Here is a 27,535-nt window from a genome sequence, read left to right as displayed (position 1 = left end):
AAGGGTACTCTCTGCAATTTGGATCCGAGCCAATAGTTCATCGGTCAGTCTTTTGGCCGTGTTGATCATCAATATCAGGAGATTTCTGGTACACTTCCATGAGATCTGTGACTAGTCTATCTTAAATTGCCCATATTCCCAGAAAATCCTCTGGAAGTTCTTTACTGTGAGGCCATTTGGTGAGATATTAGCCCTGAGGTACTCGATCATTAATGCACTGTGTAAGGTGATTTAACCCATTCCCTCTTCATAGCTGATAGCGACTGCCAATCCTCTGATTGACTTCCTGTGACATCATCATTGTCGATGCCCAGAATGGAGGGGGTCCTTAGTATTTCTGCTGCGTAGTCCTCTCCATAACTTAAACCCTGGCTTCCCATAGCTCGGTTAGTACTTAGTCACCACTCCGGGTAACCACACAACTCATAATGGCTGACTTACACGTTTTTACCTCACCCGGAGCACCCTAACACTGTATGAGTGTACTACACCAGGGTTCTATGAATGAACCTCGCTTGAAATCAAAAGACGCTATATATGTTGCCCGTTTTGCAAGAGTTGGGTGTTGTTACAGTCGATAAAACATTTTTTGTATAAATGGTGCCACCCGCTTTCATTGTCAGTTGTCATTTTTTTTCTTCCTGTTCAGTCTTACACACATAGGAGCAAAGCCTTATGCGTGATCCACCGGGTACTGTTGATGCCTGGGTACTTTACTGAATTGGGTGAGTCAGACCAATGTTTTTCTGGTACACTACTGATTTTCCATAGGGGCAATTAGTCACAATCGCTCACTGTGGGGACTCACCACCTGTTTTTAGCTTTACCGTTTTTAGATGTCCTCAAAATGCAATTGTGTTCACTTCACTTGAGTAAAGAACAGAAGTCAGAGTCACCACAAAGACCATGTCTATGTTTGTTGTACACCATGTTTACCTGAATGGTACCAATTTTTTTTTGTCCCCCATCACAGGTAGATTCAGGTTACAGCTGGTACTTTTATCAGTAGACACTATTACTGTGAGTAGTCATAATACCACTAACTCTAGGTGTAATTTAGTTAATTTTTTCAGTCCTGAAGAATCGCTAGTACAATTCATTAAAAGCGAGAAACATGTTGACCCACACTTTCTAAACAAAGGACACTCCAACGCGAGACATTACACTCGGGTGAGTGCCTTGTTTGATGTTTTTACTTAAGGTAGGAGACCCCCAGAATAAAAATACTTTGTTCAAGGTACTCCCAACTCTATTTTAACTCACATCACTACATTAACACAGTTCTGGCCCCACACCCACACTTTACCATACGGCCATTGGATTAAAGATCTCCGACAAAGTGCCCCTACCTAAGGGAGCCCGTTGGGTATTGCACCGCCGACCCAAGGAGGAGCAGCCCATATGATGAAGCATGACAACTGAAAGGGTGTGTGGGGGCATTACAATCCAGCAAATGGATTACCAACTCTAAACCTCGATTGGGGCTTAGTTGGCTCCGGTCTTTTATGACTCTGCAACTCTGTCACTAGAGGAACAGCAAAATTCCACTTTTTGAATACTGTCACTGGGGCCCCTCCTTTTTGCTGGACCTCCCACTCCTTTGTGAGTGGAAAAAGCCCCAACGTCCCCCTATCTTGTATACAACACTTAGCAAACACACCATGGAGATCTGGGACACAATTTCATCGCTCACCTTGGATGTCATCTTCCTCGCAGAGACCTGGCTGAATGAACTCTGCCTCAGTGCCAGTTATCGGCATCGTATCCCCTGAAGGATGCAAGATAACACACTGAGACTGAACAAACAAACACAGAGGTGGCATTGCCATCATCTACAAGGACACAATCTGCTGCACAACCTCCTCAGAGGACTCAACCTCGATAATGGAGCATCTCAACTTCACAAAGATGGAAAAAGCACCATCAGAGGCACCCTCACCTTTGAACCACGCCCAGCTTTTGCAACGGCATCCCTGACCTCATCACCCTCATCGTCATCAACTCCAATCACTACATCTTCCTAGGGGATCTTAACTTCCACCTCGACGAGCCCAGTGACACCAACACAACTGACCTCATGAAATGCATTGAGCAACATAGACATCACACAACCTGTCATTAATCCTACCCCTATCGCAGGACATACTCTCAACCACATTTTCATATCCAGTGACAGAGTGAAGTGCAACCATGTTACGTCTCACAGCTCATCTGGACCAACCACTTTAGCATCCTCTTCACCCTCTCAGGACCTACCAACACTGGCACTGTGCACCCAGTTCCCAGCACAGAAACTGGAAAGGAATATCAGAAGACGAGTAAAACAATGCTCTCAACTCCCATCTCCCAGTCACATCATCCAACCCAGAACATGCTCCGATGAATTGCTCCAAGTGGATCACTGAATACGCCAACATATTTGCACTCCAAGCCAGCCAAATCAAAAGGACCTGCCTGAAGAGCCAGCTGGTTCACCGCAGAGCTGAAATCCACCAAACGCAACTGCCGCTACTATAAAGGAAGTGGTGCACAAGCAAAGAGACACAAGACCACACAACCTTCAAGACAGCACTCAGCCAGTACCACTGCCTCCTGAAAGAGACAAAGAGGAACACCATAGCAGACTGCATAGAAGCAAGCACAAACCAAAGGAAGGAGCTCTTTGCCAATGTGAAGGAGTTCTCCGACCCCGCAGCCATCAGGATTACATCACCCCTCCCAATAACTGTGTGACACCCTGATGGACTTTTTACACAACAAGATCTCAGTTATCTACAAGAACTTGAAACAACAACCCACAGTCACTGACAACTTCAGTCTACTCACACCCATGAACAGAAACACGAGCTCCTGCTTACCCATTGGACCCTCCCACAACTCAAGCCACAATCTCCATCATGAACTCCATGCACTTGGGAGCACCCACAGACCAATGACCCCACCATGTCTTTAACCCCGGGAACAAGACAATTGGTGACGGGCTCAAGAAAGTCTTGAACACATCTATCACTTCGCCTCCTTCCCTGAGAACTGGAAACACACAGAAGTGAGACCTCTCCTGAAGAAACCACCCTCCAACCCAGCAGAAGCGAAGAACTACCGGCCCAAACCCCTGCTCTCCTTTCCAGTAAAAGTTCTTGAGAAGGTAATATATGAGCAACTCCCTTATTACCTGGAACACAATAACCTCCTATACCCCTCCTAATTCGGATTCAGAGCAAATCACAGCACCGAGAGAGCCCTGCTCACAGCCACAAATGACATCAGGGCCCTCCTGGAACATAGTGAAATGGCAGCCCTGATCCTCCTGGACCTGTCAGCCATTTTTAACACTGTCTCACATCACAATTTGATCAACAGACTCCACCTCTTCAGAATCCAGGGAGAGGACCTCAAATGAATCACCTCATTGCTCACCGGAAGCACCCAGAGAATGAGTGACCCACTGTTCAGCTCTGAACCCAAGAAGAACATCTAAGGCATCCCCCAAGGTTTGTCCCTTAGCACCACACTCTTCAACAGGAACATCACGCTCCCTAGCCACCTCTATTAGTTTAACTGGAGTCAATATCATCTCCCTGGTTGATAACACCTCATTCATACTCTCTCTCAAAAAAATTATATTCTATACAGATGATGGACTGGTTGTAGTACCCACTCTAACAGCCATTATATTTTTTATAAGTAAAAGTCCGGACTACAATCCCAAATGTTCAATTTTCTTAATTGAAATTCCTAATAAGAGTAGGATGGGTTTCCATTTAAAAGATTTATATCTATTTCAGCACCTCTTGGTATTTGTGCTTTAAGGCCAGCTGTTTCATTAAAGTTAAATCATACACAGATTATTATTTCTTTTATTATCAGAAAAGTAGAAAAATATACATAAATTCATCATACTTATATTACTTATACATTACAAGAAAAATATATGCAAATGGATTTCTTATAAAGCCCTGTTCATCAAACTCTTTTAAAAGGTTTCTGTGCATGAGAGGTAATTGAGTTTTGAGTTGTTCTCAAATGCCTACAGACTTTTTTCAATTGCCCTTTCACGTATAGATCATCCTCCCCATTTCAGTTTCTCCTGCAGAGTATTCAAGGAGGGTGGCCAGGTAATCAGGTAGTCAGTGTACAACAGAGCACAACATTTTAGGTGGGCTTCAAATGCCCACGACTATCCAAGCGGTGCTGTATAAATGTCCATAGTTATTTCCACTGCTACAGTTTTACTAATTTCACAAAAAACATGGAGACAAATGCTCTCCAATGTAGTGCAATATCAATATATATGAGTCCAAGAACACAAAGTATCCTGACATGTCATACACTAATCTAAATTTCTAATAAAAAACGTCTTCTGGTATGTAGTATAATTGATACATAGTATACATTTGGACTCATCCCAGATATTCACTAGTACACCATTTTATATTGTTTAACAAAATTGTATAAATCTGAAGGAAGAATGTTTTTTACAGTCTAGAAGAGGATGGGCCAATGTGCCTGATAGTCTGAACTATGTTTGGCTGCCCACCTGCATGGTATGTACAAATAGTATTCAGTTTTAAATGGCTCTATAAAGGCATTCAATTTGTATATTTTTTTTCACAATATATGCTATATCACAAATCTAATTTTTAACAAACTACAACAATCTAAAAATTTGACACGATAACTTATACATTTTCAGTACACTGCTCATTTTTGGTATGCTACCCCAAAATACTTTTATGTTCCAAAATACACCATATTTTAACCAATGTGAGGCTAACAATAATTATTATGGAATTCAGCTAGATTAATTTTGTTGACTATATACATTTTGTCATATTTGGGACATGTTTCATGCGTAAAGTATATTTAAACAATTCCAAACATATAAATAAGATACAAATCATCAGATCTTAGTTTTGTAATATTTACAGATTAAGCAATGTCAAGGAATACTTTAGCACAATTTATACACTAGAGTTTTGACACAATTAATTTCATCAGAACTTACAATTTACATTATCTCCCAGTTTTATGCACAACTATTCCCTGATCAGTGGAACTCACACAAAAAAATAAATGAACAATGCTAGATGTTAACAATAATGTCTGGACTTTAGCTCTATTTAAATAAACATTTAATTCCATGCTAAACATGGTTAGCTTCTAAAGAGCAGTCCATCACACCTTCTGAACCCCTGCAAATGTGTAAAATGATCTGCCTTGTGTGGTTTATCTCTGGCAAGGTGCAAAGATATGAATGCAGATCATGTTCCTATTTTTGTGTCCTAATGTATTTTCTTGCTGAGCAAAAGTTACTCAATAGATCAAAAACATTATGACTAAAGAATCATATTTTGACTCAAGGTAGCCTTGATTAGGTTGAGTCAATCACCTTAGAGGACTGAAAATGATTCAACTATGTATATATTGTGTCATGCAATTGACTTATCAAGATGAATTATGGCTAGGTGGAAATAAATAAACCTCTTACTGACTCGAGGTATGTTAATTCCGAGTTTTACAAAATGGGAAAGGATTAAATGAGAATTGAAGATCTTTGATCTCTTTTCATCTAATGATTAGTACCTTTTCTGTGTGGCTGCTAAGGTGATCTTGGGGATCTTTCTGAATTTCACTTTAACCTCATTGTAATACATATAGTGCTTAGCAGCTTGGTCTTCAGGAGTGATGCTTGTTTGGAATATATTTTCAAACACTTCAATGCAGTCCGGGCCAGAGTATTCACTTGTTAACATTCATATTGTCTGTACGTTTGCATCCTGTCACTGTAATAAACCTATTGCATTATGTAAAGATTGAATGCAGTGTGAAAATGTGGTCAAGTATTGCATAAAATAAATGCAAATTAAATGTAGCTTTCAACTTCATTTCTTACTCTTTTACAGCTCTTTTATTAATTTATTTTCGTGGGGAAGTTGTAACTAAGCTAAAATTAAGGTTGATTTAGTCTTAACTCCATTTACCAGTTAAGGTGTCATACTCATTCTCAGCAGAGGGCCCAGTTAGTCTCAACAAAGTCACAGGATTCAACTGAAAACAAGAGGTTGAAGCCTAAGTTGATGCTGCAGCTACTGCCTACCAAGTAGCTTGTTTTTAATAAAGGTATATAAAGACTTCACTTACAAAACGTATTGTAAAAAAGGAAACTGGCATTAAGGTCTCTAGATTGCTCCCAGCCAGGCCATCTTAGGAACAATTGTGTACTGAGGTTTTCTAGTGAAAACTCTTAGTGCTCAGTTGCCCTCTCTGCCATTTCCGGTGAATTCTGTTTGTAATACTGAATGTTTGCATTCGTTCTCTTCACTTTCTATTTAAAATATTTCGGAGGTGCTTACTACAAAATACTCTTATAAAATTATTTCTGAACATGTGTACTTTGTATTTAACACATTCAAAGCTAATGCAGATAAGCGTTATTTTGCATTCCTCCAATATGTGTAGTTTTTGGGATATTTGTTCCAATCTATGACTATTTCCATTATTGTTATTAATTTCAGATTTTGCCACAACTTTGAAACATATACCTGTTTTACTTCATTTTTATTTTCATTTCAAAACAAATTGTATTTTATTTAAACATATTCTGGATGTTGAAAATGTAACCAAATGTTTTAGAAAAAATCTTTTAAAAAACAGACCTCTAGACTGTTCAGCTCCAAAAAGTACGTAGAAGGCATTTAATGGCCAGGTTGTGTTACTTTTAGTTTCAGTACCCCCTTAGTAAGAGCTTCCGAATATATTCAGATTAGTCTGCAGTGATGTGAGACTACAGTAAAGGAAGATTCTGTTTCCACTGTCTTATTTTCAAAATCATATTGTATCTGGTGTGGTGCTGGATAGTTTCTTTTCAAAAGAGAATATTGTATTCTGAATATAAAAGAGACGCTTACCACAGTATTTTGTTTGTTTGGATGCAACAGAAAAAATGCTAGAGACATTGAAGCTTCAAATAGATTACTGCAACGTGATCTGAAGATCAAAGGGTACCAACATCAATACTTCAGAGGGTAAAGGAATGCTATTTTTTGGTTTCATGTTATAAAGCAGTTTAAAATTTGGTTTTTAAGAGTTAATATGGCAAGATTGTACTGTGTCAATAGATGAAATATTTGAGCAGTTCCAAGGAAGAAACATGAATAAAAAAATATACAAACATGTCCTGTTTTGTCTTGTAAGCATTTCTAATGTCAAATTGGCAGTGCATACATGTTCATTAGTAATGTAATATGTTTGTCTACATCAAAAATATAACTTCATCTGGTTCCTGGCTTAAATGAAAATATTTAAACAAAAGTAGTTTGTGATTCAATATTAAAACATGTATAAACTGGTAAATGTAAACATTGAGGGAAAATGAACTCAATACAATGTTTTCATCTTCAACCACATACTAGTCACCAGTTATTCTGCATTGTCAGCAAATGCACTTTTATAGATATAAATAATAGAGATGTTTGTATGGGGGGCTCCAATTGTCATCTTAGGGCCAATTATTGGAGTAATATCATTCCGAACCATTATATGGAAACCCAGTTACATGTACCTAGGTATGAGTTTATCTTTACTATGTTTCTCCCCTTGTGTCCCCTTCCTTCTTCATGAGATGTTTGCAAGGATCAGCTGTACTAGAGGAGAGAAAGGTAGTTATTCAAAATAACAATTCTATAGGAAAAAGTATACTATTCCTGTCCCTGTTTGACTTTCTTCCACCTTCCTAAGGTCTCTTTCTTCCCAACCACATATATAATAATAGCTTGCAATGCTCCCCCTAACCACACAGTGTACTCCTTTGACTCTTCAAATGTATTTAAGAGATAGCCTGTGCTCCCACCCTCACATCAGCCATAGATTCTTCATCTTCTTCACTGCTATCCTGTTAACTGCACTCACCTTGCTCATGTTGCGTATGGTTCCTTTCACCTGTACTTGAAATATATTTGGAAAATACCTGGCATCCCTCAAATCTCCTTGAAGTTCCTTGGGTTGTTTGGACAACATATCAAGTTGTGAATACTGGGATTCAAAAATACCAGAAATAAAATATTGTGATGAATAAATTTCATGATGCAATGATATATTTGACTAGAAAATTGTTTTATTGGGTAAGTAATATTGTTTGATTTTAAACAATATTGATGTTTTTAATATTGTTTTCAGTACTATAGTGGCTAAAAATATAAAAATTAAAAATAGTTGATTATGCTTTACTAATATATTTATTTTAAATACTATTATTGTTTATATAAATGTTTTTTCATGTAGCATTTAAGTTTAAGTGATTTAGATTTTTTTTATAATTATTAGTAATTTATAGTGTAGTGGGTTGTGGTTTGTGGGTGGATGGGGTGGAAAGTTAATGAGGTAATTAATTATGAATTATGCAATAAGTTTTATTTAATTATATGATTGATATTTAATATTAAATTGATATCATACAGATTTATTTTTGTAATATGTTATGTTGGGGGTTGAAGGTTTGAAGGCGTATGGGGGTGGGAAGGTAATTAAATAATAATACTTAAATATAATTGGTAATTAATATTTGTTAATTGTAAAATTTGTAAAATGAGAAATTTTTACTTATTTACTTATATTTTAGTTGTGGTAAATTAGGTTTGTAGGGTTATAGGGTGAAAGGTCATTTAACTAATAACTAATTACCAAGTAGGTATTAATTGTTAATTGCTTATTTGATTCATTTTAAAAATGTAAATTAGGCAATATTCATTTATAATTTTTGAATTCTAATTATGTTATCGGGATGCTACAGTTAGACTTGGATTTCACTCAAACAAAACCAGTGAAATTTTACAATTATAGTTATCTGAGTTAACTGTAAGTCACGCTCCTGCAATGCACTGCTTATGACCTCACTTATTACATCACTAATGACATGGTCAGTGACATCACTCATTACATCATTGATGACATCTCAAATGGCATCGCTGATGACATCATCCACAGACTGACTCACACATGTACTCACAACCTCATGCAACCTCTCATACACCCACTCACACACTCACTCACATACCTATTCATATACCCATATGCGTATTGAAACACACATTCACTCATACAGCCACTCACACAACTACTCACTTGCCCATACAGCCACTCACAGACCAATACAGCTACTCACACACCCACAAAACCACTCCTATTCCCACTCACAAGCCTATTCAGTCACTCACACAGTCACTCATTCAACTACTCACATATCTATTCACTCACTCACACAGCCACTCACTCACAAACAGAGCCACTCACTCATGCATACAGCCACTCACTCAGTCATACAGCTACCAACAGAACTACAGACTCATCCATACAGCCACTCACACATCCTTTCACTCATCCAAAAAATCCCTTACATACCCATTCCCACATCAGTACAATCCCTCATGTGACCACTCACTCATCTATGCAACCACTCACATAAATATTTACTGTGCAAGCCACTCACACACCCACTCACTTGCCCATACACCCAATCAAATAGCCCTTCCCTGACCCACACATCCACTTACACGCCCAGTCACTCACCTATAGGGCCATTCACACAGTCTCTCAGTTACCCACACAGCCACTCAGACACATACTCATCCACAAATAGTGTCACACACATATCCACTTATTCACCCACACCAACACTCACACACCCAACAGCCACTCAGACACACACTCCTACACTGATACAATTACAATGCCTATAAGAAAACATATATTAGAAACAGTATCACTCAGTAATTCAAACAGAACAGTAATCTAACTTATGCATTAGCTTACCATTTATCTTTAACTCTGATAAACCATTATGAAACACATATACTTACTGGATGATGTCATCAGTGATATCATCTGAGATGTCATCAATGATGACATCACGGATGTCAATGATAATGTCTTGAGTGATAAAATATGTGAGGTCATAAGTAATGCAATGCACAGGTGTAAGTTATAGTTAGCTCAGGTAACTATAACTGCTGAATTTCAATGGTTTTGTAAGAGTGACATCAGAGCCAAACAATAAAATCCCTGTAAACTTTGGTTAGTTCAGTGAAGATATATATATGTGTGTATAGAGATAGATAGATAGACAGACAGACAGACAGACAGACAGACAGACAGACAGACAGACAGACAGACAGACAGACAGACAGACAGACAGACAGACAGACAGACAGACAGATAGATAGATAGATAGATAGATAGATAGATAGATAGATAGATAGATAGATAAACAGTCCATAATCTTCTTTTGTATTTATTGTTAACTGTACAATTAATTTAAATCATTACAGTAAAAGCAATCAACATGTTACAGCTAAAAAAGTAAATGAGATATGAGGTGAGATGCACTCCATCGTATTCCATATTTACAAGCTTTCTTTCACGTTCGAGTTTTACCAGCGTGCAATACCTGCTTTGGGCTTCGTCTCATTGCGCTGTTCAATATAAGAAATCCACACAGGAGTCCATAACTGATTGATTTTTTTTAAATTCAGTGAAGTGTTTCATTAAATTAATGAAGTTAGCAAACACATAAAAAATATAAATTTGTATTTGCAGATGCCCCTGTCAAAGGGAATGTATTTCCCAAAATGCATTGGGTTGTTAGAATAAAGTCATGGCATGTGAAACCCACGTCACACTCCTGCGTTTTTATGAACATCAACGTTAAGCTATGATTGAATAGAATGAATGGAATACAAGTTAAAAGAAATGGATAATAAGTAATGGTGAAATATTGATGAAGAGAAAAGCACACGAAGTTGATTCATTGGATTCAAACGATGTTGAGGCTGTGCAGCCTGATGGTATTGAAATGTTTTCCTGTGTGGATTTGTTACAGCTAAAACAGTGTCAGTCGGTAAGAAAACTTTATTTAGTTAGTTAAAACCATAAAAGTGTACCTTATACATAAAATTACTATTAGAATATAACCTGGGTCATATTAAAAACATGGTATGATACATATCATAAAATACACATTTCATTCATACAAGATACAAATGTCCACCTACGAATAGTTCGGTCGGGCAGTTCTTTCATCTCCCTCCCGATCCTTCCAAGTATTTTTATTCTGTACACCTGAGGAACACCCTGACCTTATTCATACATTTCCCAATAGCACAAGCAATGTCTAGATTAGTCATTTCAACAAGAAGGCTAACAGCTTGTATCTTATTTCTGATCATATATTTTTTAAATATCGGACATAAAATCTCTTTCCGTAAGTCTAAAAACTTCGTACAATCTACTAAAATATGCACAATATCGCAATGATTACCTAACGCACAAGTACAGGTACCATTGCTATTCAACATAGCATTTTTTATCTCAGTATTCCCATAGCAGGGGTTTATCCCCATTCGCACTTTTAGTACCTCCCGTCTTAAGTGAAAGCTCAGCAATCTATCTAGATAGGGATACTGATTGTTAGATTCCAAAGCCAGAGTCATATGTGACAACGAAACTTTCCGCAAGAGGTACTCTCTATCATTTGTGTGGGAAGTCTCAGCTCCCAGTGTTCTTAATTCTTTCTTAGCTATGCGTGGGTGACTTAGTTGCGGACGTCATTTTAAACCCAATTCTCCATATGCTTCCCTATAGTGCGGCTCTTATCTGTTTCGCCCAGGACAGTTCACTAGTGACAATTTCACTTTTACACCACTGGGAAATTTTTTGGTGCTCTTCAGACCCTAGGGGCTGCCAAAAGCTGATTAATGCCATACAGGCAGTTACCGCCCGAGAGGTAATTCCCAACTCAAGTCTTGCAGCTTGTAACATAGAGGATTTTGGCAATGAGAATACGTTTTTTAGAATATTTCCTTCTTCTTTATCCCAGCCTTGTTTCTCACTTAAGTAAAGCACTTCTGCCCCGTACAAAAAATGGGGGGGGGGGGGACCATTGCTAAATAGGCTTTTATGACCGGCCTATCTGAGTTTTCTCCATACACACTGTTAAATCTCTTTATCCCTTCATCGAGGCAGAAGCCCTCATTTTTTAGTGCTTCCAGATGGGTATCCCATTTAAGGTTACTCATAAACCAGATTCCTAGGTATCTATATTCATTCACCCTCTCAAGAAAATTTGTGCCTAGACGCCAAGAGAACCGGGATTTTTTTCTTACTGAAGCATAAAATCTTGGTCTTCTCCATGTTCACTATTAACTTTTTATTTAGGCAATATTCATTGAACATGTTTAGTTTTCTCTGGAGACCTATCTGCGTCAAGTCCATAATCACTAAATCGTCTGCATATAGTAGACACGAGACATGATTACCACCACCGTTTGGGCTAGCCCCTTTTACTTCTCTTAATTTTGCTGGTAAGTCGGCCAAAAACAGGGAAAAAAGCAGAGGGGCAAGTACGCATCCCTGCCTCAACCCATTCCCGATCTGGATCCTCACAGATAGTCCACCCTCCTCGTCCAGGATTAACTGGGCCCAGTTTTCCATGTGTAAGGCTTTTATAATTGCCAGTAGGTCTCCATTTATATTGTATCCTTCCAGAGTTGACCATAGTTGTTCTCTGCTCACAAGATCGAAAACCGCGTGGAAGTCCACAAAACAGCAGAATAAATTGCCCCTATGTTCTAGAAAAACAGTGAGTAGAAAACATTTAACATTTTTGATAAAAGGAATTTGCCGCCAATCCCCAATTCCACCACAATCAGCCTTCCCCAGGGTTTGTGGATGCGGAGGTGTGGCTTTATGGCAATTCGAAAGCCCACATTGATCTATAAGGATGGATAACATTGTGCAACTGTGGCAGGTGCCCATTGACCTTGGGTCTGTATTCCTGTGAGGGTATGTATTCCTGTGAGGCTCTGTCCTAGGGGGGGGGGGGTGCTAGAAGTGTGGCAAAGCCTCAATGCAGATTTGAGCACCTCGTCATCGTTCCTTGGATTTGTAATGCATTGCTCCAGAGTTTTGTTTCGTTCATTTGCCATTTTTAAGGCTATCCTAATGCAGTGGATCAATTTCCCCAGTCTTGCTTGGGTCATTTTGCTAGACTTGGAAAAGCACATAGATGACGCTTCGCTACAGGATTTCATTCCATAGACGGTACAGATTGGACACAGTAGTCACCTTCGATCGTCATGGAGGTTTGGGAAGCAGGATAGGAGGTCCTGCCACGATTCCTTCTTATATGGGCAGAGTCTGCAGTTTGTGGCCTCTCCCCGTCGGGCCCATGCCGGATTGCAGTCCGAAATTCCTAGAGTGATTAATCTAATGAACAATATTTTACTTTGGGCTGATGGAGTGAGAGCATCACTTAAGTAAGCCTGGGTTTTACCTGCCGTATAGGAGCTATTCAGCACGTCTAGGTGTCGACTTGTCGGAGTGATTACAATCGTGGTCGAATGAAATTTTGCCCACTTGTTTATTTATAGCTCTTTTCCAGATGATCATTGGAATTTACGGTCTCGATATACTCTCTTCCACTATGTTCAATGCCTTGATTGCTTTATGCAGGGCGGTGTGCCAGAGCGAACGTGGCTCTTTGAAGATAGCTCTCAGTTGGTGTTTTAGTGAATTCGCTGGGACCCTTAAAATCCTGAGATAAAGTTTTATAATGTCCCCCTGGCACATCAAGTCGGGCCTTGCCACGCCTAGTTCCAGCGTTAGCCTTGCATTCCTTGCTGACCTCGGAATTTGAAGCACACTTTTATATGCTTTAGATTGTGTTGAGTTTAAGTTAGCGTGCTGTGACCCGAGGAAGGCAAGGTGGCCATAACTGATTGCAGGTAGAAGCTTCAATTTTAGAACTTTCAGTATTAAGCCGGCAGACGGGCTGATCAGGCGGTGCTTTAATTGCTTGAGTAGATTTCATCACCATGTTGGCCTTAATACTCTGGTGTTTCAAGTGGGCCTTCATATTTGCCCATTCCGTCATTCAGACCCCCAGGTGATTGTATGACTCTGCTGTATTGATATGCAAGTTGCCCATTTGCCATTGCATTTTCTTTTTCTGAGGGTAGGTCCCGAAGATGATGACCTTGGTCTTTCCTTGGTTTTCTGTCAGGTTATTGATTCTGTTGAAGTGATTTAGTGCAGTTAGGGCTCTTTGTAGGCCCACCTTCGTTTGGTCCATTATGGCTGTGTCGTTGGCGTATTGGAGCACAGGCAACCTCAAGTTCTCAAGTTACCTAGTCTTGGTGCTACTAGGCAGGCTCCTTTTAGGGCATCCCCCAGATCCGCTGTGCATAGGTTAAACAAAATGGGTGACAGCATGCACCCTTGCTTTAGCCCATTCTCTGTGAATATATATATATATATATATATATATATATATATATATATATATATATATATATATATATATATATATATATATATATATATATATATATATATATATATTTATATAACACATACACATATATGTGTTTGCATGTTTACATAAGTATATATGGGGATTTAAACAAATGTGTCTTACTCGAGTCGCTTCAAAACTAGCTGTTCCTGTGTGAGTCAATACTTATGCCCAATTATGAAATGTATTACCATACAGGAAATTATGTACAGTCTTATAGCTCTAAACATTTATATGCCTTATTATAAGTGACCTGTTAAATACGATGTGGTAATACTGCACCCGCTATAACCATTACCAGGAGATATTACCACACAATTGAGGGGCCTTTAGAAGCTCAGAATGCGTAATAACATGCAAGATGCTGTAACGCCATACTTTTTTCTACATGATTGTACTGTTTACAGGGTCCTTCAGGGCATATATTCCACCAACTTTTAGCAGGTGTAGTATCTAGCTGGAAACACGTGTAATGCAAACAATGGAAGTGAATTTCTAAATATAATGTATTAATAACTATGTTCCTAGAATAAGTTGCTATTACACGTTTTTTCAATCTATTTCATTGGAAAGGTATGTCACATAAATGGTCTTGGGGGTCTTAAGTAATATGCCAACAAATAAAAAAGAATTATTACTGCAGTCAGGGATTTGTAGGGATGTGTTTTTCAGAAATGTTTTGCAAACCAGCGAGCACAGAGTGTAGAATCCTTCAGTTCATTATGACCGGCTGAGACGTGAGAATCATAACTCTCCATTAGCCGGTATATTTTGCATTAATAAAGTTGGCAAATAGGTTATTAAAACGTCCTGCCTTTTGCAATGTGGTTTGAAATTAATTGCAGTATTTTGCTTTTGTATAAAATTGACAGCACAACATATCTTAATTTACAAACTCAAGATGACACATTAGCCACAGGTCTAAGTGCATCTATATGATCCTTGAAAATTGCATGAATAGGAGCCTGGAACAACAAGAGATAAGACAGAACAGGAGAGAAATTACAGCTGCTAATCCAACAAAACTGTAATAAAAAAATGCCCTTCTACAAACAGAGTTTTTTTAGTTGTGTAGCCAACAGTAATATGATGAATACTTTAAACCCAAATGGGTGAATGAACAGCTCAATGGAGAAAATAACCAAAGGACTAATTTATGGTTTGGCTGGTGATCTGCCAACCAGCTGGGGCATTGGGAGTAGACTGCGAGGCAAATCCACAGTTTCTGCTTGTGAGGAAGCTCACTTCTTCTCAAGGGTACTATTGGTGGCATGGCAGGGAAACTTTCAGGCAAAACTGGCACTGGAGGTCTGTCCTCCAATGCTTGTTGGTATGTCTGACCAGCTGACATTTGATTTTAATTTTCGAAAGTCATACCCCCATCTGTTGGAAATATGAAAAATCGATGTCCTTGACAAGTAAAGAGATTTCTTCTAGTGTTTTGGGAAAATGTTACATGTATTATATAGTGTAACTGAGCTGTGGGGGGACAGGCATCATCCAATCTTTGGTTAATGTCCTATTAGTCCCAACTCTAGAGGTGGCCCCGAATCTCTAAATGCACCCAAGTCTAGGATGGAATGAAGCAGAAGCCACGGTACTTTCAACTTGTCTGTGCAGGGGCGGCAAATAACAAAAGATATGTCTTTCAAATGGGCAATCAATGCATTTGCAATTGAAAAAAATGGTAGCTTGCCACATGCCAGTCTCTTCTTTTACCTTGATTAGGCTCAGGCATTCGTATAGATAGGGTACAATGATAAGGGGGAGGCGGGGTCACCAATATGATGGGCCCCTTCTGTGTATCAAAATAATTGCAGAACTTTGCAGCCCAGCTTCGGAGGCATTTTCCTCTCATTCTCCAGCAGTGCAGCAGCGGCCATCACTGTCTGCGCTCTGTATCTGTGACCCAACCTCAGGCACATCAACCACAGCTCTTGTTATGTCTTGTTAGGGAGCAAAATCATACTGAGTAAGGTATGTACCCATGCGTGAAAATATTCAAATCTCAAGATCTCCGAGTAGGAGAGATTTCGAACTTCTTGACTTTGCTCACAATTAACAGTGTAACTATAGCGGTGGCAGATTTCCTTCTTAGCCCATTTCTCAGTTCTAACAAGGCTCAAAAACACTTCTCAGCAGTATGGAGGGACAATAAAACGAAGGGGAAGATTTACAAGCCCCTTGCGCCTCTTTTGCGCCGCCGCTGCGTCACTTTTGTGACACAGCGCAAAATATGTGCCATGGTGCGGGGTATTAACAACGTGACGCATCTGGGAGATGCGTCAGGTTGTAAAGCCCTGCACCATCAGGAGGAGTTCCGGCGAAGGGGAGGGCGTTCCTGCGCAGGAACGCCTCCTAAAAGTGGCTGAGTGAAATCTACAAGATTTCACTCAATCACTTTTAGGCCAATGCTGCATCAAAACCCTGCACCTGCTTGAAGCAGGAGTAAGGCTTGATGCAGCATTGTGCACATAGGGCCCCCCCAGAGCATTGCTGGAGCTGCGTCGCGCTTGCGACGCAACTCCAGCAATGCGTCGCCTTTACGGCACAGATGCGTCCTGCATCTGTGCCGTTTTTGCCCCATGGTGCGCTGCATTGTAAATGCGGCGCATCATGGGTGGCGGAGCTGCGGCGCACAATTACTGGCGCATCCCTGCTAATTTGCAGGGATGCGCAAGTAATTGTAAATCTGCCCCAAAATTCCTAGAAAGGGTCGCCCCAGGAGACTTCCAGCCACATATAAGGCCTGAGGGAATGTGTGATGAAGCATCTCAGAAAGCCCCCCATATTACCAACTGCAACATTCATCATCTGCTTCAGGATAGACGTCACATCGGTTTACATTCCCAGATTATTACCCTTTTCAATCCTGGAGAGATGAAGCCATTGGGAGGAGCTGAAACTGCAGTACCCAAAGAGTCTACTTAGCTTCTGAAATCCTAACCCTTCTTCCAGTCGGTGAGAGCCCATGCTACCAAGTTCCAAAAATCTGCATTCCCTCTACAGCTGCACTCCCCTAGCCTGTCTTTTGAGTTTAGTCGTACTTGTATACTGAGCTCTAAGGGGCTTTCTTTAGACCCCTTGTCACTGACTATCTCTTTGCTCATCTGTCTGTACATTCATCCGTCCGTCCGTGTGTGTATAGGTCTCTCGTCTCTTTATTTCACTAAACAGACATTGTTCTCTGTAAATGTTTTCTCTGTTTTTTCGATTGCTACCTCATTAGCGCTCAGTCTACAGCTACGCTTTCTTTCTGCAATGTGCCCAGTGCTATACATTTTTATACACATACATTATTATTTAGATACACTGTTAAGCTGAGCTGGCGCAATTCATTCGCAGCGACATGATTCCATGACAGCCCTTCGTTAAGGGGAAGAGTGCATTGAGGCTGCTTTCAGCTTCGAATGTCCCGAAGCACACTAGAGGCGAATGTGATTTACTAGGACACCTGCCAAGTGATGGTACATTCAGTCTAGTGACTGATCAAAGCCTACTGGAATTGCTTATTTACTGGATGTGTTCGAAGCGAAACACTGAAATGGACAGAAAAAAAGCCTACGGTGCTGAATATTCTGTCCCTCTAGATGGCAGGGCGTCTAGTAATCCTATCCCTCGAGCCATTTGCTTTTTTAAACGAACATTGCCGTAATTGCCAGCACAGCCACCGATGACCACGAGTGCTACTGTGTGCTGCAACAGCCGGGCTCTTCGTTGTCCCCAGACAAGGGCAATGTCATTATTAATGTTGGCCGGCAGATATGATTGCCCGAAGCAGACTTGGCCATGCTGTCCTGACTTTTAGCCCACGGAAGCCTGTAGGGTTAAAAAAAAACACTTATCATCGGACGCCATCTTGCTGACAATGAGAAAAAAGCCCATAATGCATGACATGCTCCTCCACAAGCTGATACATTTAAAATACAGACCCTGTTTGTTATTTGCGTTTGTTATATTTTGGATAGCTTTGTTTGAAAAAGTGCACATATATTACCCAACTAACATTTCTGCTCTCCTTCCGTAGATCACCTTTCGCAGCTGTAGCAGATTACTCAGTTACAAGAAATAGTGTCATTCAACTTTGCCTGGAACTGACAACGATTGTACAGCAGGTAGGAGACTGTACTTTTGCATTAATTGCAAGGCTTGTTTTTTAACGTGAACGTGCTCTTTGAGATATAATGATTCTAACCTGTCAAGTATTACTGCTGTTAGTCATCAGAACACAGTGATTGCTATGCAGAAATTGAACATGTAACAAGGGGATGACTCAATTCATGAGCTAAGAGGCCAGAATCGTATACTAACACATTTATTAACAAAATACCTCTAACACCATTGATCACACTATTTCTTTTTGGCCTCAGAAGTGCTTTTTATTGACTTAGGACATGAATTCATTTTAATCATTTACTACATACACTTGTTTTTACTTTTTTGAGAATTTCCTTCTTTGGATATATTTACACATCTCCTACACATGGAAATATTTTTATACAAAAACACTTATATATAAAACATATACACAAATGTGCTGTTTTAAACACACTCAAAAATAGTTAGGCACAATTTTTTTTATTTTTATTATAATAGTTAGGCACAAATATATATACAAGATATTTAACAAGACAAACTAGACATTTGTATTTCAGGGGAATTTTTGGTTCTGGTATTAACACATATTATGCTATCGGCCACATCGAAACACGGAGAGAGAGCGGCTAAAGGAGTAAGTGTTCTTTAGATCTCATCGATTCTTGGCTACTCCCAGCCTGACATGAAACTTTATGAGTCATAAAAGTTTGGTTTTTACCTTCTGAGATTGCTCTACTCTTAAACTTTTTTCACAAATCGACGCAGCACGTCAAAAGCATTTCCTTCTGGGAACGTCATTGGCAGTCCACGTTTAGACACAGCTGAGCTAGCACTGCATTAAAGCAACAGTAGGCAACCGCCTGACAACACCACCACAAGGAGGTGCTAAACAGCACGTAGAGTCAGCAAATATGTCTAATGGGAAGAGAGCGCCAAAACACTAAGCAGTGCTTGAGTTAATAAAATCAAAACAATCCGATTTAAAACAGGAACACGCACCTTTCATCTCTAAACGATGGTCCTCTCTTGCGAAGACAGGAATGTGCATTTTAACCCCTTGCCTGCTGATGACGGAACCGCTCCGTCATCAGCTGCGGTGGCGCTGTGCTGATGACGGAGCGGTTCCGTCATGGCCCGCTCGGAGCGCCTGCGCGGTGCGAATTCCGCGCCTGCGCTGAGCGTTCCATTGAGCGGGGCGGGCCATGACGTAACCGCTCCGTCATAAGCACAGCGCAACCAACGCTGGTGACGGAGCGGTTCCGTCACCAGCATGCGGCCGTCGCGCGGCCGCCCCGCCCCCTTAGCACTGCGGCGGTATAGCCGCCGCAGTGAAGGGGTTAAGGATCATGTTGTCCGTGGGACTTTTCATGCTATTGCATATGTAACATCTTTTGGAGATTTTGTGTTTTTCTAATATCTTTTTCTGAAGTCAGGTAATAACAACATAAATGTCAATAATTAAGCTGAACGTGACAACAATGATAACCCCCGCACTCTGCCCCACTCCCACATGTGATCCACATACCTTTTCCTTTCCGCACTTCCCCTCCCACCAAGAAAGCCACTACACTTCTTGTCTTTGTGGTGGTCATTTGTTGGCCGCAGTTTATTAGGGTTACAAGGAAACAGGTATATCTGGCATTTGCATGTTATGTCGTTATACATTTCCCTGGTATTGTCTCTTGGCCCTTCTGGGGCGATTCTTTTGTAGGTTGGATTTTCTTGCGCTTCCTCTGCGCGGGAAGGAAGGGGATATCCGTTGTCCCAGAGTTAGGTCGCCTCGCTATCTTGTCCGCTTTGTTGTGCCCTGCCATTCGGCGGGGGCTGGGCTGCGAGCGCCGTCTCTGCTTGCTACCCCAGCCGTGAGGCATCCCAGAGTCGCTGTCCTTAGGCCTCCTCACCCAGCCGTGCGGCATCTGAAGGTGAGTGGACCTATTCTGGCGCACCACCCTCAGGTGTGCCTCCGTACCAACCGTTCTCAGCGTAGCCCTTCTCCACGCGTCCTCCCTGTCTCAGCCCTGCAACATTACTGTTCCTTAGGTGTGGGTGGGTGGGATAAGATTCTCTGCTGGCCGTGCTTCTCCCCTGCTCCACATCGATAGGAGCATACCTGCGGGAGCAGCGCTTATATACCTCCCCCAGGCCACTCTCACCCTTCGTGCCTCCCCCTCATTGGGGGGTTTAAACGTCACCTCCCCCCCTGGCCGCGATACATGGGGGGGTGATGCTGGGGGGGGAGATGCCACGACACCTTTGGAGGCTTCCCCTGCCTCTTGCCGGGCGACCCCGTTTTGGGGCCGAAATCGGCTTCTCCTACGCAGGCCCCTGGCCCCACCAACTGCAATGGAGGCTCGCCGTCGGGTTATGGCGACGGCTCTTGAGCCCCCTTCGGTGGCTCGCCTCTGTGATAACCCCCACAGTCTGCCCCACTCCCACATGTGATACACATACCTTTTCCTTTCCGCACTTCCCCTCCCGCCAAGGAAACCACTATAATTCTTGTCTTTGTGGTGGTCATTTGTTGGCCGCAGTTCATCAGAGTTACAAGTAAACAGGTTTATCTGGCATTTGCATGTTATGTCATTATACATTACCCTGATATTGTCTCTTGGCCCTTCTGGGGCGGTTCTTTTGTAGGTTGGATTTTCTTGCGCTTCCTCTGCGCGGGAAGGAAGGGGATATCCGTTGTCCCAGAGTTAGGCCGCCTCGCTACCTTGTCCGCTTTCTTGTGCCCTGCCATTCGGCAGGGGCTGGGCTGCGAGCGCCGTCTCTGCTTGCTACCCCTTCCCTTCGTAGCCATGTCACCCAGCCGTGAGGCATCCCAGAGTCCCTGTCCTTAGGCCACCTCACCCAGCCGTGCGGCATCTAAAGGTGAGTGGACCTATTCTGGCGCACCGCCCTCCGGTGTGTCTCTGTACCAACCGTTCTCAGTGTAGCCCTTTGCCACGCCATCAGGGAGGCTGCCGTCTTCCTGAGGCTCCCTCCTTATGCCCTCCATATTTACTGACAGCCTGACAAAACCCTGGCACCCCACAGGTTGTCAGAGAAAATCTCAATACCTTGCTCGGATAGGTGTACCCCGTCGCTGGCGTAGTATTCCGGGCGGCCCATGTGTATCAACCCGTGCCTGATTGATCCCAGGCCGTTTGCCCTGCAGAACTTGCTCACTGTGAGGTTCAACTTCTTCCGTGAGTTCTCCACCCCTTTGTACGACTCCGCCCCTCGACATTCCTGCCTTCTGATCAGCTCGGGCCAGATTATTGTCGTGCCCCAGAACGCCCTGGAGGTTTCTATTAGGTCATTCTGTATCCTGAGGAGGAGGGCCCTCTGCCCCAAACGGCCAAGTCATTCCCCCTTTGGTGTATGAGCAGGACATCTGGGTGACACCCCTCCTCCTCCCATAGGCTTTTGAGGGCTGCCGCTAGTTGCTCCCATCGCATGCCCAACCGGCCGAACCAGCGAATGCACATGCGCCGTGGTCTGTCCCCGAGTGTGCGTCCGGTTTTTGTCCACCAGGCGCCCATCCGTCTGATGAATGAGTGGCCCACCACCCATACCAGGTGGGGTCTGTTCCCTGTCGAGGCAAATGGAAAGTGACCGGTCACTCTCTTCCTTACCCCACGTGCATTCTAGTCATAGCAGCTGGGGTCTCACATAAGTCTTGTATGCGCGCGAGCACCATCTCCCTACCGCCTGTATTCCTGTCTCGGACTTCCCATGTTGTGCCGCGGTTGTGGCTGCCCCTATCCGGAATGAGTGGGACCCAAAGCCCCTTGGTGGCAGGTCTGCCATGCTGAGGGCGAGGCGCATTACTGCTGTGAACTGGATCTTGCTCAGATGGGACCCATCCTTATGTTTGAATAGGGGACCCACTCCCGCTGGATGCACTCCCATGAAAGCGAACAGGCAGCACACTGCACAGAGTTTATGATCTTGGATGCAATGTAACCTTACCGTGGCCCCCTTTCCCGTCTGGTCTGTCTTTGACCGCCTCAGCACCAACTCCACTCCCTTCGCCCTTGGAGTTACGTCGCTAGCCTGTAAGCAGCGCTCAGCCAGGTCCTCCCTGGCAGGAGCCACCAGTTCGCTGATGCGGAATGCCCCAAAGAAGGCCGTGGTAAATGCTGCCCTGAAGAGCAGTCGCTCATAGTCGTCTGATGCTACACTCACCAGTGCCCCCAGCTTTTCAAAATCTATTGGGCGCCTTGTTTCCACCTTCTTTCCCTCTTTCCTCCTCCAGCCTTTAATTGCTGTCTTTATGTAGTGAGAAGCAATTGGGTTGTACCCTGTTTCGAACTTCGCTTGGTGCGCTATGGCTGCCAGGTGAGCTTGTGCCCAAGGCCCAGACCTCTTGTCCTCGTAAGCCCATCCAATAAATTGCTCCGGTGCCCTGCGAGTGTCTCTCGGGTTCACCAGGGATTGTATGCCCCCTACTCTCATCACTGTTGATCCATATTTATTGTAACTTTGTGCTGCGCCGGGGGTCAGTCGTGTGCGATCAGTTCTGAAAGGTCTGCCCTGCCAGTTTCCAGTTTCCACAGTGCGGCGGGAACAGGGTCATGTCTGCGTTTGCCCTGGGCGCCAATTCCCTGAATTTGCTCATCTTGGCTCTGGATAGGGCGTCTGCTATTTCGTTCTCCACCCCTGGCACATGCCTTGCTCGCAGATCTATGTTGCCTTCCAGCTGCAAGGTAACCAGACGTCGCATTAGTCTCAGTCTGTCCGGGCACCTGGCTGACCCCCTGTTAATTGCCTGCACTATGCCCTTATTGTCAGACCATAAGGTCAATTTCATGTTCCGGAGCTCCTCCTTCCAAATTACCAGAGCTACTACAATTGGGAAGAGTTCCAAGAAAGTTATATTGCCCGTTACGCCTTGCCTGTGCCAGCTGCTAGGCCACTGCCCTGCGCACCACTTGTCCCTCAAGATTGCTCCAAAACCTGTGCTCCCTGACGCATCGGTGTAGAGCTCGATCTGTTTGCAGGTCAGCCAGCCTTCCCTCCAGATTAGCACCCCATTGAAGTCTACTAGAAAGGTGTCCCACATCCCTAGGTCCCTTTTCACTTCCGCCCCCAGCCGGACGTGATGGTGCTTGTGGGTGAGGCCGCACGTGAGCTGTGTCAATCGCCGAGCAAACACTCTGCCTGCTGGGATGACCCTGGTAGCGAAATTCAGCTTCCCAATGAGCTGATGTATCTCACTCGGTGTGGCTTTTTCGTGCCCACGTAGGTTTTTATCTCTTGTCGAAAGTCCTCTACTTTCTCGGGTGGGAGCCTTGATGTCCCGGAGACTGAGTCCAGCTCAATCCCCAGAAACATGATTCTAGTTGTTGGTCCCTCCGTCTTATCTTTGGACAAGGGGAGCCCTAGCTCTCCTGCTAGCTTAATGAATGCCCCCAGGGTGTCTCTGCACTCAGGGGACTCCGCTGGGCCGGTAAACAAGAAATCGTCTAGGTAATGTAGCTTCCCGCCCGCCGTGTGGCTGTCATGTAGCGCCCACTCAATGAATGGGCTGAATGACTCGAAGTATGCGCATGACACTGAACATCCCATTGGCATTGCCTTGTTGTGATAGTATTGTCCCCCCATTGGAAACCTAACAGGTGGAAGCTGTCGGGGTGGAGTGGGAGTAGGCGAAATGCTGATTCAATGTCTGCCTTTGCCATGAGCGTCCCGCTGCCTGTTGCCCTTATCAACTCTATTGCATCTTCGATCGTGGAGTAGCTCACGGTGCACACCTCCGACTCAATCCCATCGTTAACTGACAGCCCCTCCGGGAATGACAAGTGGTGGATCAGTCTAAATTGCCCTACCTCCTTTTTTGGTACCACCCCCAGCGGTGAAATGACCAACTCCCTGCTTTCTGAGGCCGGGAAGGGGCCCTCAATCCTGCCCAACTGCCTCTCCTTCTCTATCTTTTTAGCCACCACCCAGGGTGCTGCATCGCTGACTTCAAATTCCTCTCGCAGCTGGGTGGGAGAGGGCCCCTGAATGGGATGGGAAAACCTCTCTCAAATCTGTGTACCAATATTTCCTCGTCGGTCTTATTGTGGTATCTGTTGGCTAGCGCGCGTAATCTTTGCGTGTTGATGGGGGACCATGCTAGCGGTTTCTTCTTCTGTCACGCTCCCCCCTTGCTGGCCTCTCTGCCTGCCTCACTGCTTCTTTTTCTCCCTTTTATCACACTTTGGGTCATCTTTGCGCCTACAGCTTGCCGCTGGGTGCCCTCCCCCGCATGCTGAACATGTGTGCTGGAATTTACATGCTGCCCCATATGTGCATTCGTTGGCCTCAAATTTCCAGCATATTGCTGGTGGCCCACTGGCATACGTTCCTTTCCCTGCGCCAAAGTGTTTGTGCTTTTGAAAAGGCCTTCCTTTCCCCCTTTGAAAGGATCCCTGAAAGGATCCCTGGAAGGGGTGGTCGCTACCCCCCCATGACCTAGCCTCTTTCGCTACCATCATTTTATGTATGAAACCGGACACATCCTCTTCATTCCATTCCATTTCCGGGTGTGTTTGCATTTTTAGCCTGAAGCCCTTATCGTATTCCAGCCATGCCTCGCCCTGGAACGGTCTTTGCGCATTGTAAATGTTCGCCTCGTAAAGCCATAGATCGGCTGCGCAGCGCGGGAATTTCTCAACTATGATGCATGCCGTTATCCGGAACGCGTCTAACCAATTGTCAAATTTCCGTTCCTTGCACTCCCTTCTCCTTTCCTTCCTATCCTCTTCCTTCTTGTTGCATGTCATCACGTCCAGCCCTTCGAACTGTATCTCCAGTAGCGAGAAGATATCTATGAACTCCTTCCGCCATATTTTCTCTTTTACTGCTAAGGGTATGAGGCTAGCCAGGCCGGTGGTCCTGGTCGTCATGGATACAGGGCCTGGCGAATGTCTTGCGTAGGCCTCAGGTATGTCTCCTGCAGTGGGAGGTCTGCCCAGGAACTGGGCGTTCCCCCATGCTACCGTGGGTGACCTCCCTCTCCCTCAGTAGTCGCTGCGGTTTGCTCCCCTATCCGGTGCTGTCGCACTGCGCCGGGGTTGACCAGGTACCAAGGTGCCCCTTGGCCTCCACCGCCTGCCGGGTTGTAGCTCTATCCGCCCGCACTGGCCCCTGCCCTGCGCGTGTCTGTGCCCCCGCCGACACTGCGTTCTGCACCACCAGCCCCTTTAATAACAGGGGCGCCATGGTCCTGCAACATTCTTGAATAATTGCGCTAATATGGCCACCGCCCCCCTAGTATCCCACCATTGGCTGGGATACTAGGGGGGAGACGGCTGCGACACCTTTGGAGGCTTCCCCTGCCTCTAGCCGGGCCACCCCGTTTTCGCGCCGAAATTGGTGACTCCTACGCCTTCCCCTGCCCCCGCCAACTGCAATGAGGGCTCGCTGCCGGGTTATGGCGACGACTCCTGAGCCCCCTTCGGTGGCCCGCCTCTGCGACAAGGGGCCCAAAGCTATTACCAGTTCTGACTTGGACAAAGCTGAGAACTTTGCTGTTTGTCGACTTCTAGTGTGCTAAAGCTGCACTTGTAAGAAATTTTGCTCAGAGCATTAGTAGTAATAGTAATTCCTTATTGTGTTTACAATGGATTACAATTAAAGGCAAATAAAATGAAAAAAATTGTCTGCATACTAAATGTAAATACACCTCTTCTCTATATAAAATAAAAAACAAGGAAATCTGATGCTGGAGTGGAAAGAATGGCAGATGTAGAGAAGCGCGGGGTGAGACGGGGTTGAAGGGAAGACAAGGATCAATAGGAAAGAGGTGTGTAGCAAGAGGAAGGGGAGGAGAGGTGGACGAAAATAAGGGAGGAAGAAGGGATCACAATGTGGTGATTGTTAGAGGATATTGCAAGGTCATGGGGTCTTTGGCCTGCTCGCCAAACATGACAGGGTGCCCAGAGACAGGCGCTTATTTACCCATGACAAAGTAAAGGCAGGAAAGGCAGATGGCCGCGTGTGCACTTGCACGTGCACTCAAGCTTGGGGAAGGGGGGCAAGTTGGAGCCCCGCACAGCGGCTCATTACTGTAGCTGGAAGAGGCTTTTGCCGGTGAAGACGTGGGAGGAGCATAAAATGAGCAGGCTGTTTAAGGCAGATGGCATCTGCGCGCGTTCACGCGCACATGAACGCAAGCTTTAGGCCAGTGGGTTGCACTTTGAAAAGTCCCTTTACTATAAGTCGAGCAACAGCGCATGCGCTGTTCTAGCTCGACCTAAAAAAGTGTATGAAGTAAATAATTAAAATAATTGATGCCTTAAGTCAATAAGAAGGACTTCCGAGGCCAAAAAGAAATAGTGTGATCAATGGTGTTAGAGGTATTTTGTTTATCCGCATCGGCTTTTCCCGGTGTGTGCGGCAAAATTCAAAGAGCCGTGTTACATGACGAGCTCAGCTCGTCATCAGTACACGACCACCGTGGTTGATGAGCTCGTCATCCGCAGCGAAGAGGTTATAAATTTGCTATGCAGAAATTAGCATGTGCTCTTTAGGCTTCGCCTGCACAGCACTCGCGCTGTACTTGCAAAATCTCTTGTAAATAAAAAAAAATGTCTAGTATAAAAAAAGTCTTTAAAGGGGCTTACAGCCCACCCATTGCTTACCATTTGTTGCCTGCAGCGTCTGTCTTGTTTCACTGTCTCGTATTGGTTAGTACCACACAAGCACCTCCCAGTTTCACTTTCTGTTGTGCATAGATCCATGCTGTGCCACATGGACCAATTACTGCTTCCAGAACTCTGCCAAAGTCCTTCCACTGGCTAGACATTTGTAAAGGTACTTTTTTCAAACTTTTTTCCAAGCACACCATACAAGTGCATGTGTTTCAGTCCATCTCCCCTCTCATAGTCGTTGTTTGCCTCACCCTCCAGTGTCTTGCTGACCCCTGCTGTTCATTATCATGTACATGCTTGACCATTTTTAGCTCCCACACTGCCTGTTGCTTGCCCCACACCAACTAGCACATCCCCTTCTATTATTGCTAGTCTCTCTTCTCAACCTTCACCCTCCCGCCATTGTTTTTCCCCACTCTATGTCGCTCTTACGTTGGGATTTTCAGTGAGGTATGATTACACAGAACTGAAG

At 43.7% G+C, this 27,535-nt stretch overlaps 1 protein-coding gene across 2 annotated transcripts in view; it reads left to right on the top strand.

The window, feature by feature from the left end:
• CNKSR2 (connector enhancer of kinase suppressor of Ras 2) overlaps positions 1 to 27,535 on the top strand; it is a 1,783,347-nt gene that overhangs the window by 627,254 nt on the left and 1,128,558 nt on the right. The window contains exons 4-5 of one of the 2 annotated variants that reach the window (XM_086934553.1): positions 6,939 to 7,025; positions 18,372 to 18,459. In XM_086934553.1, coding sequence (XP_086790679.1) covers positions 6,939 to 7,025; positions 18,372 to 18,459 — 175 coding nt within the window. The remainder of the gene's footprint in view (positions 1 to 6,938; positions 7,026 to 18,371; positions 18,460 to 27,535) is intronic. The other variant, XM_086934554.1, reaches the window with a different exon arrangement.

The sequence above is a fragment of the Lissotriton vulgaris genome, chromosome 8 (assembly GCF_964263255.1).
Source record: "Lissotriton vulgaris chromosome 8, aLisVul1.2, whole genome shotgun sequence".
Classification (NCBI taxonomy): domain Eukaryota; kingdom Metazoa; phylum Chordata; class Amphibia; order Caudata; family Salamandridae; genus Lissotriton; species Lissotriton vulgaris.
The sequence above is the reverse complement of the archived record's forward strand: the minus strand, read 5'-3'. Positions and strand labels throughout refer to the sequence as shown.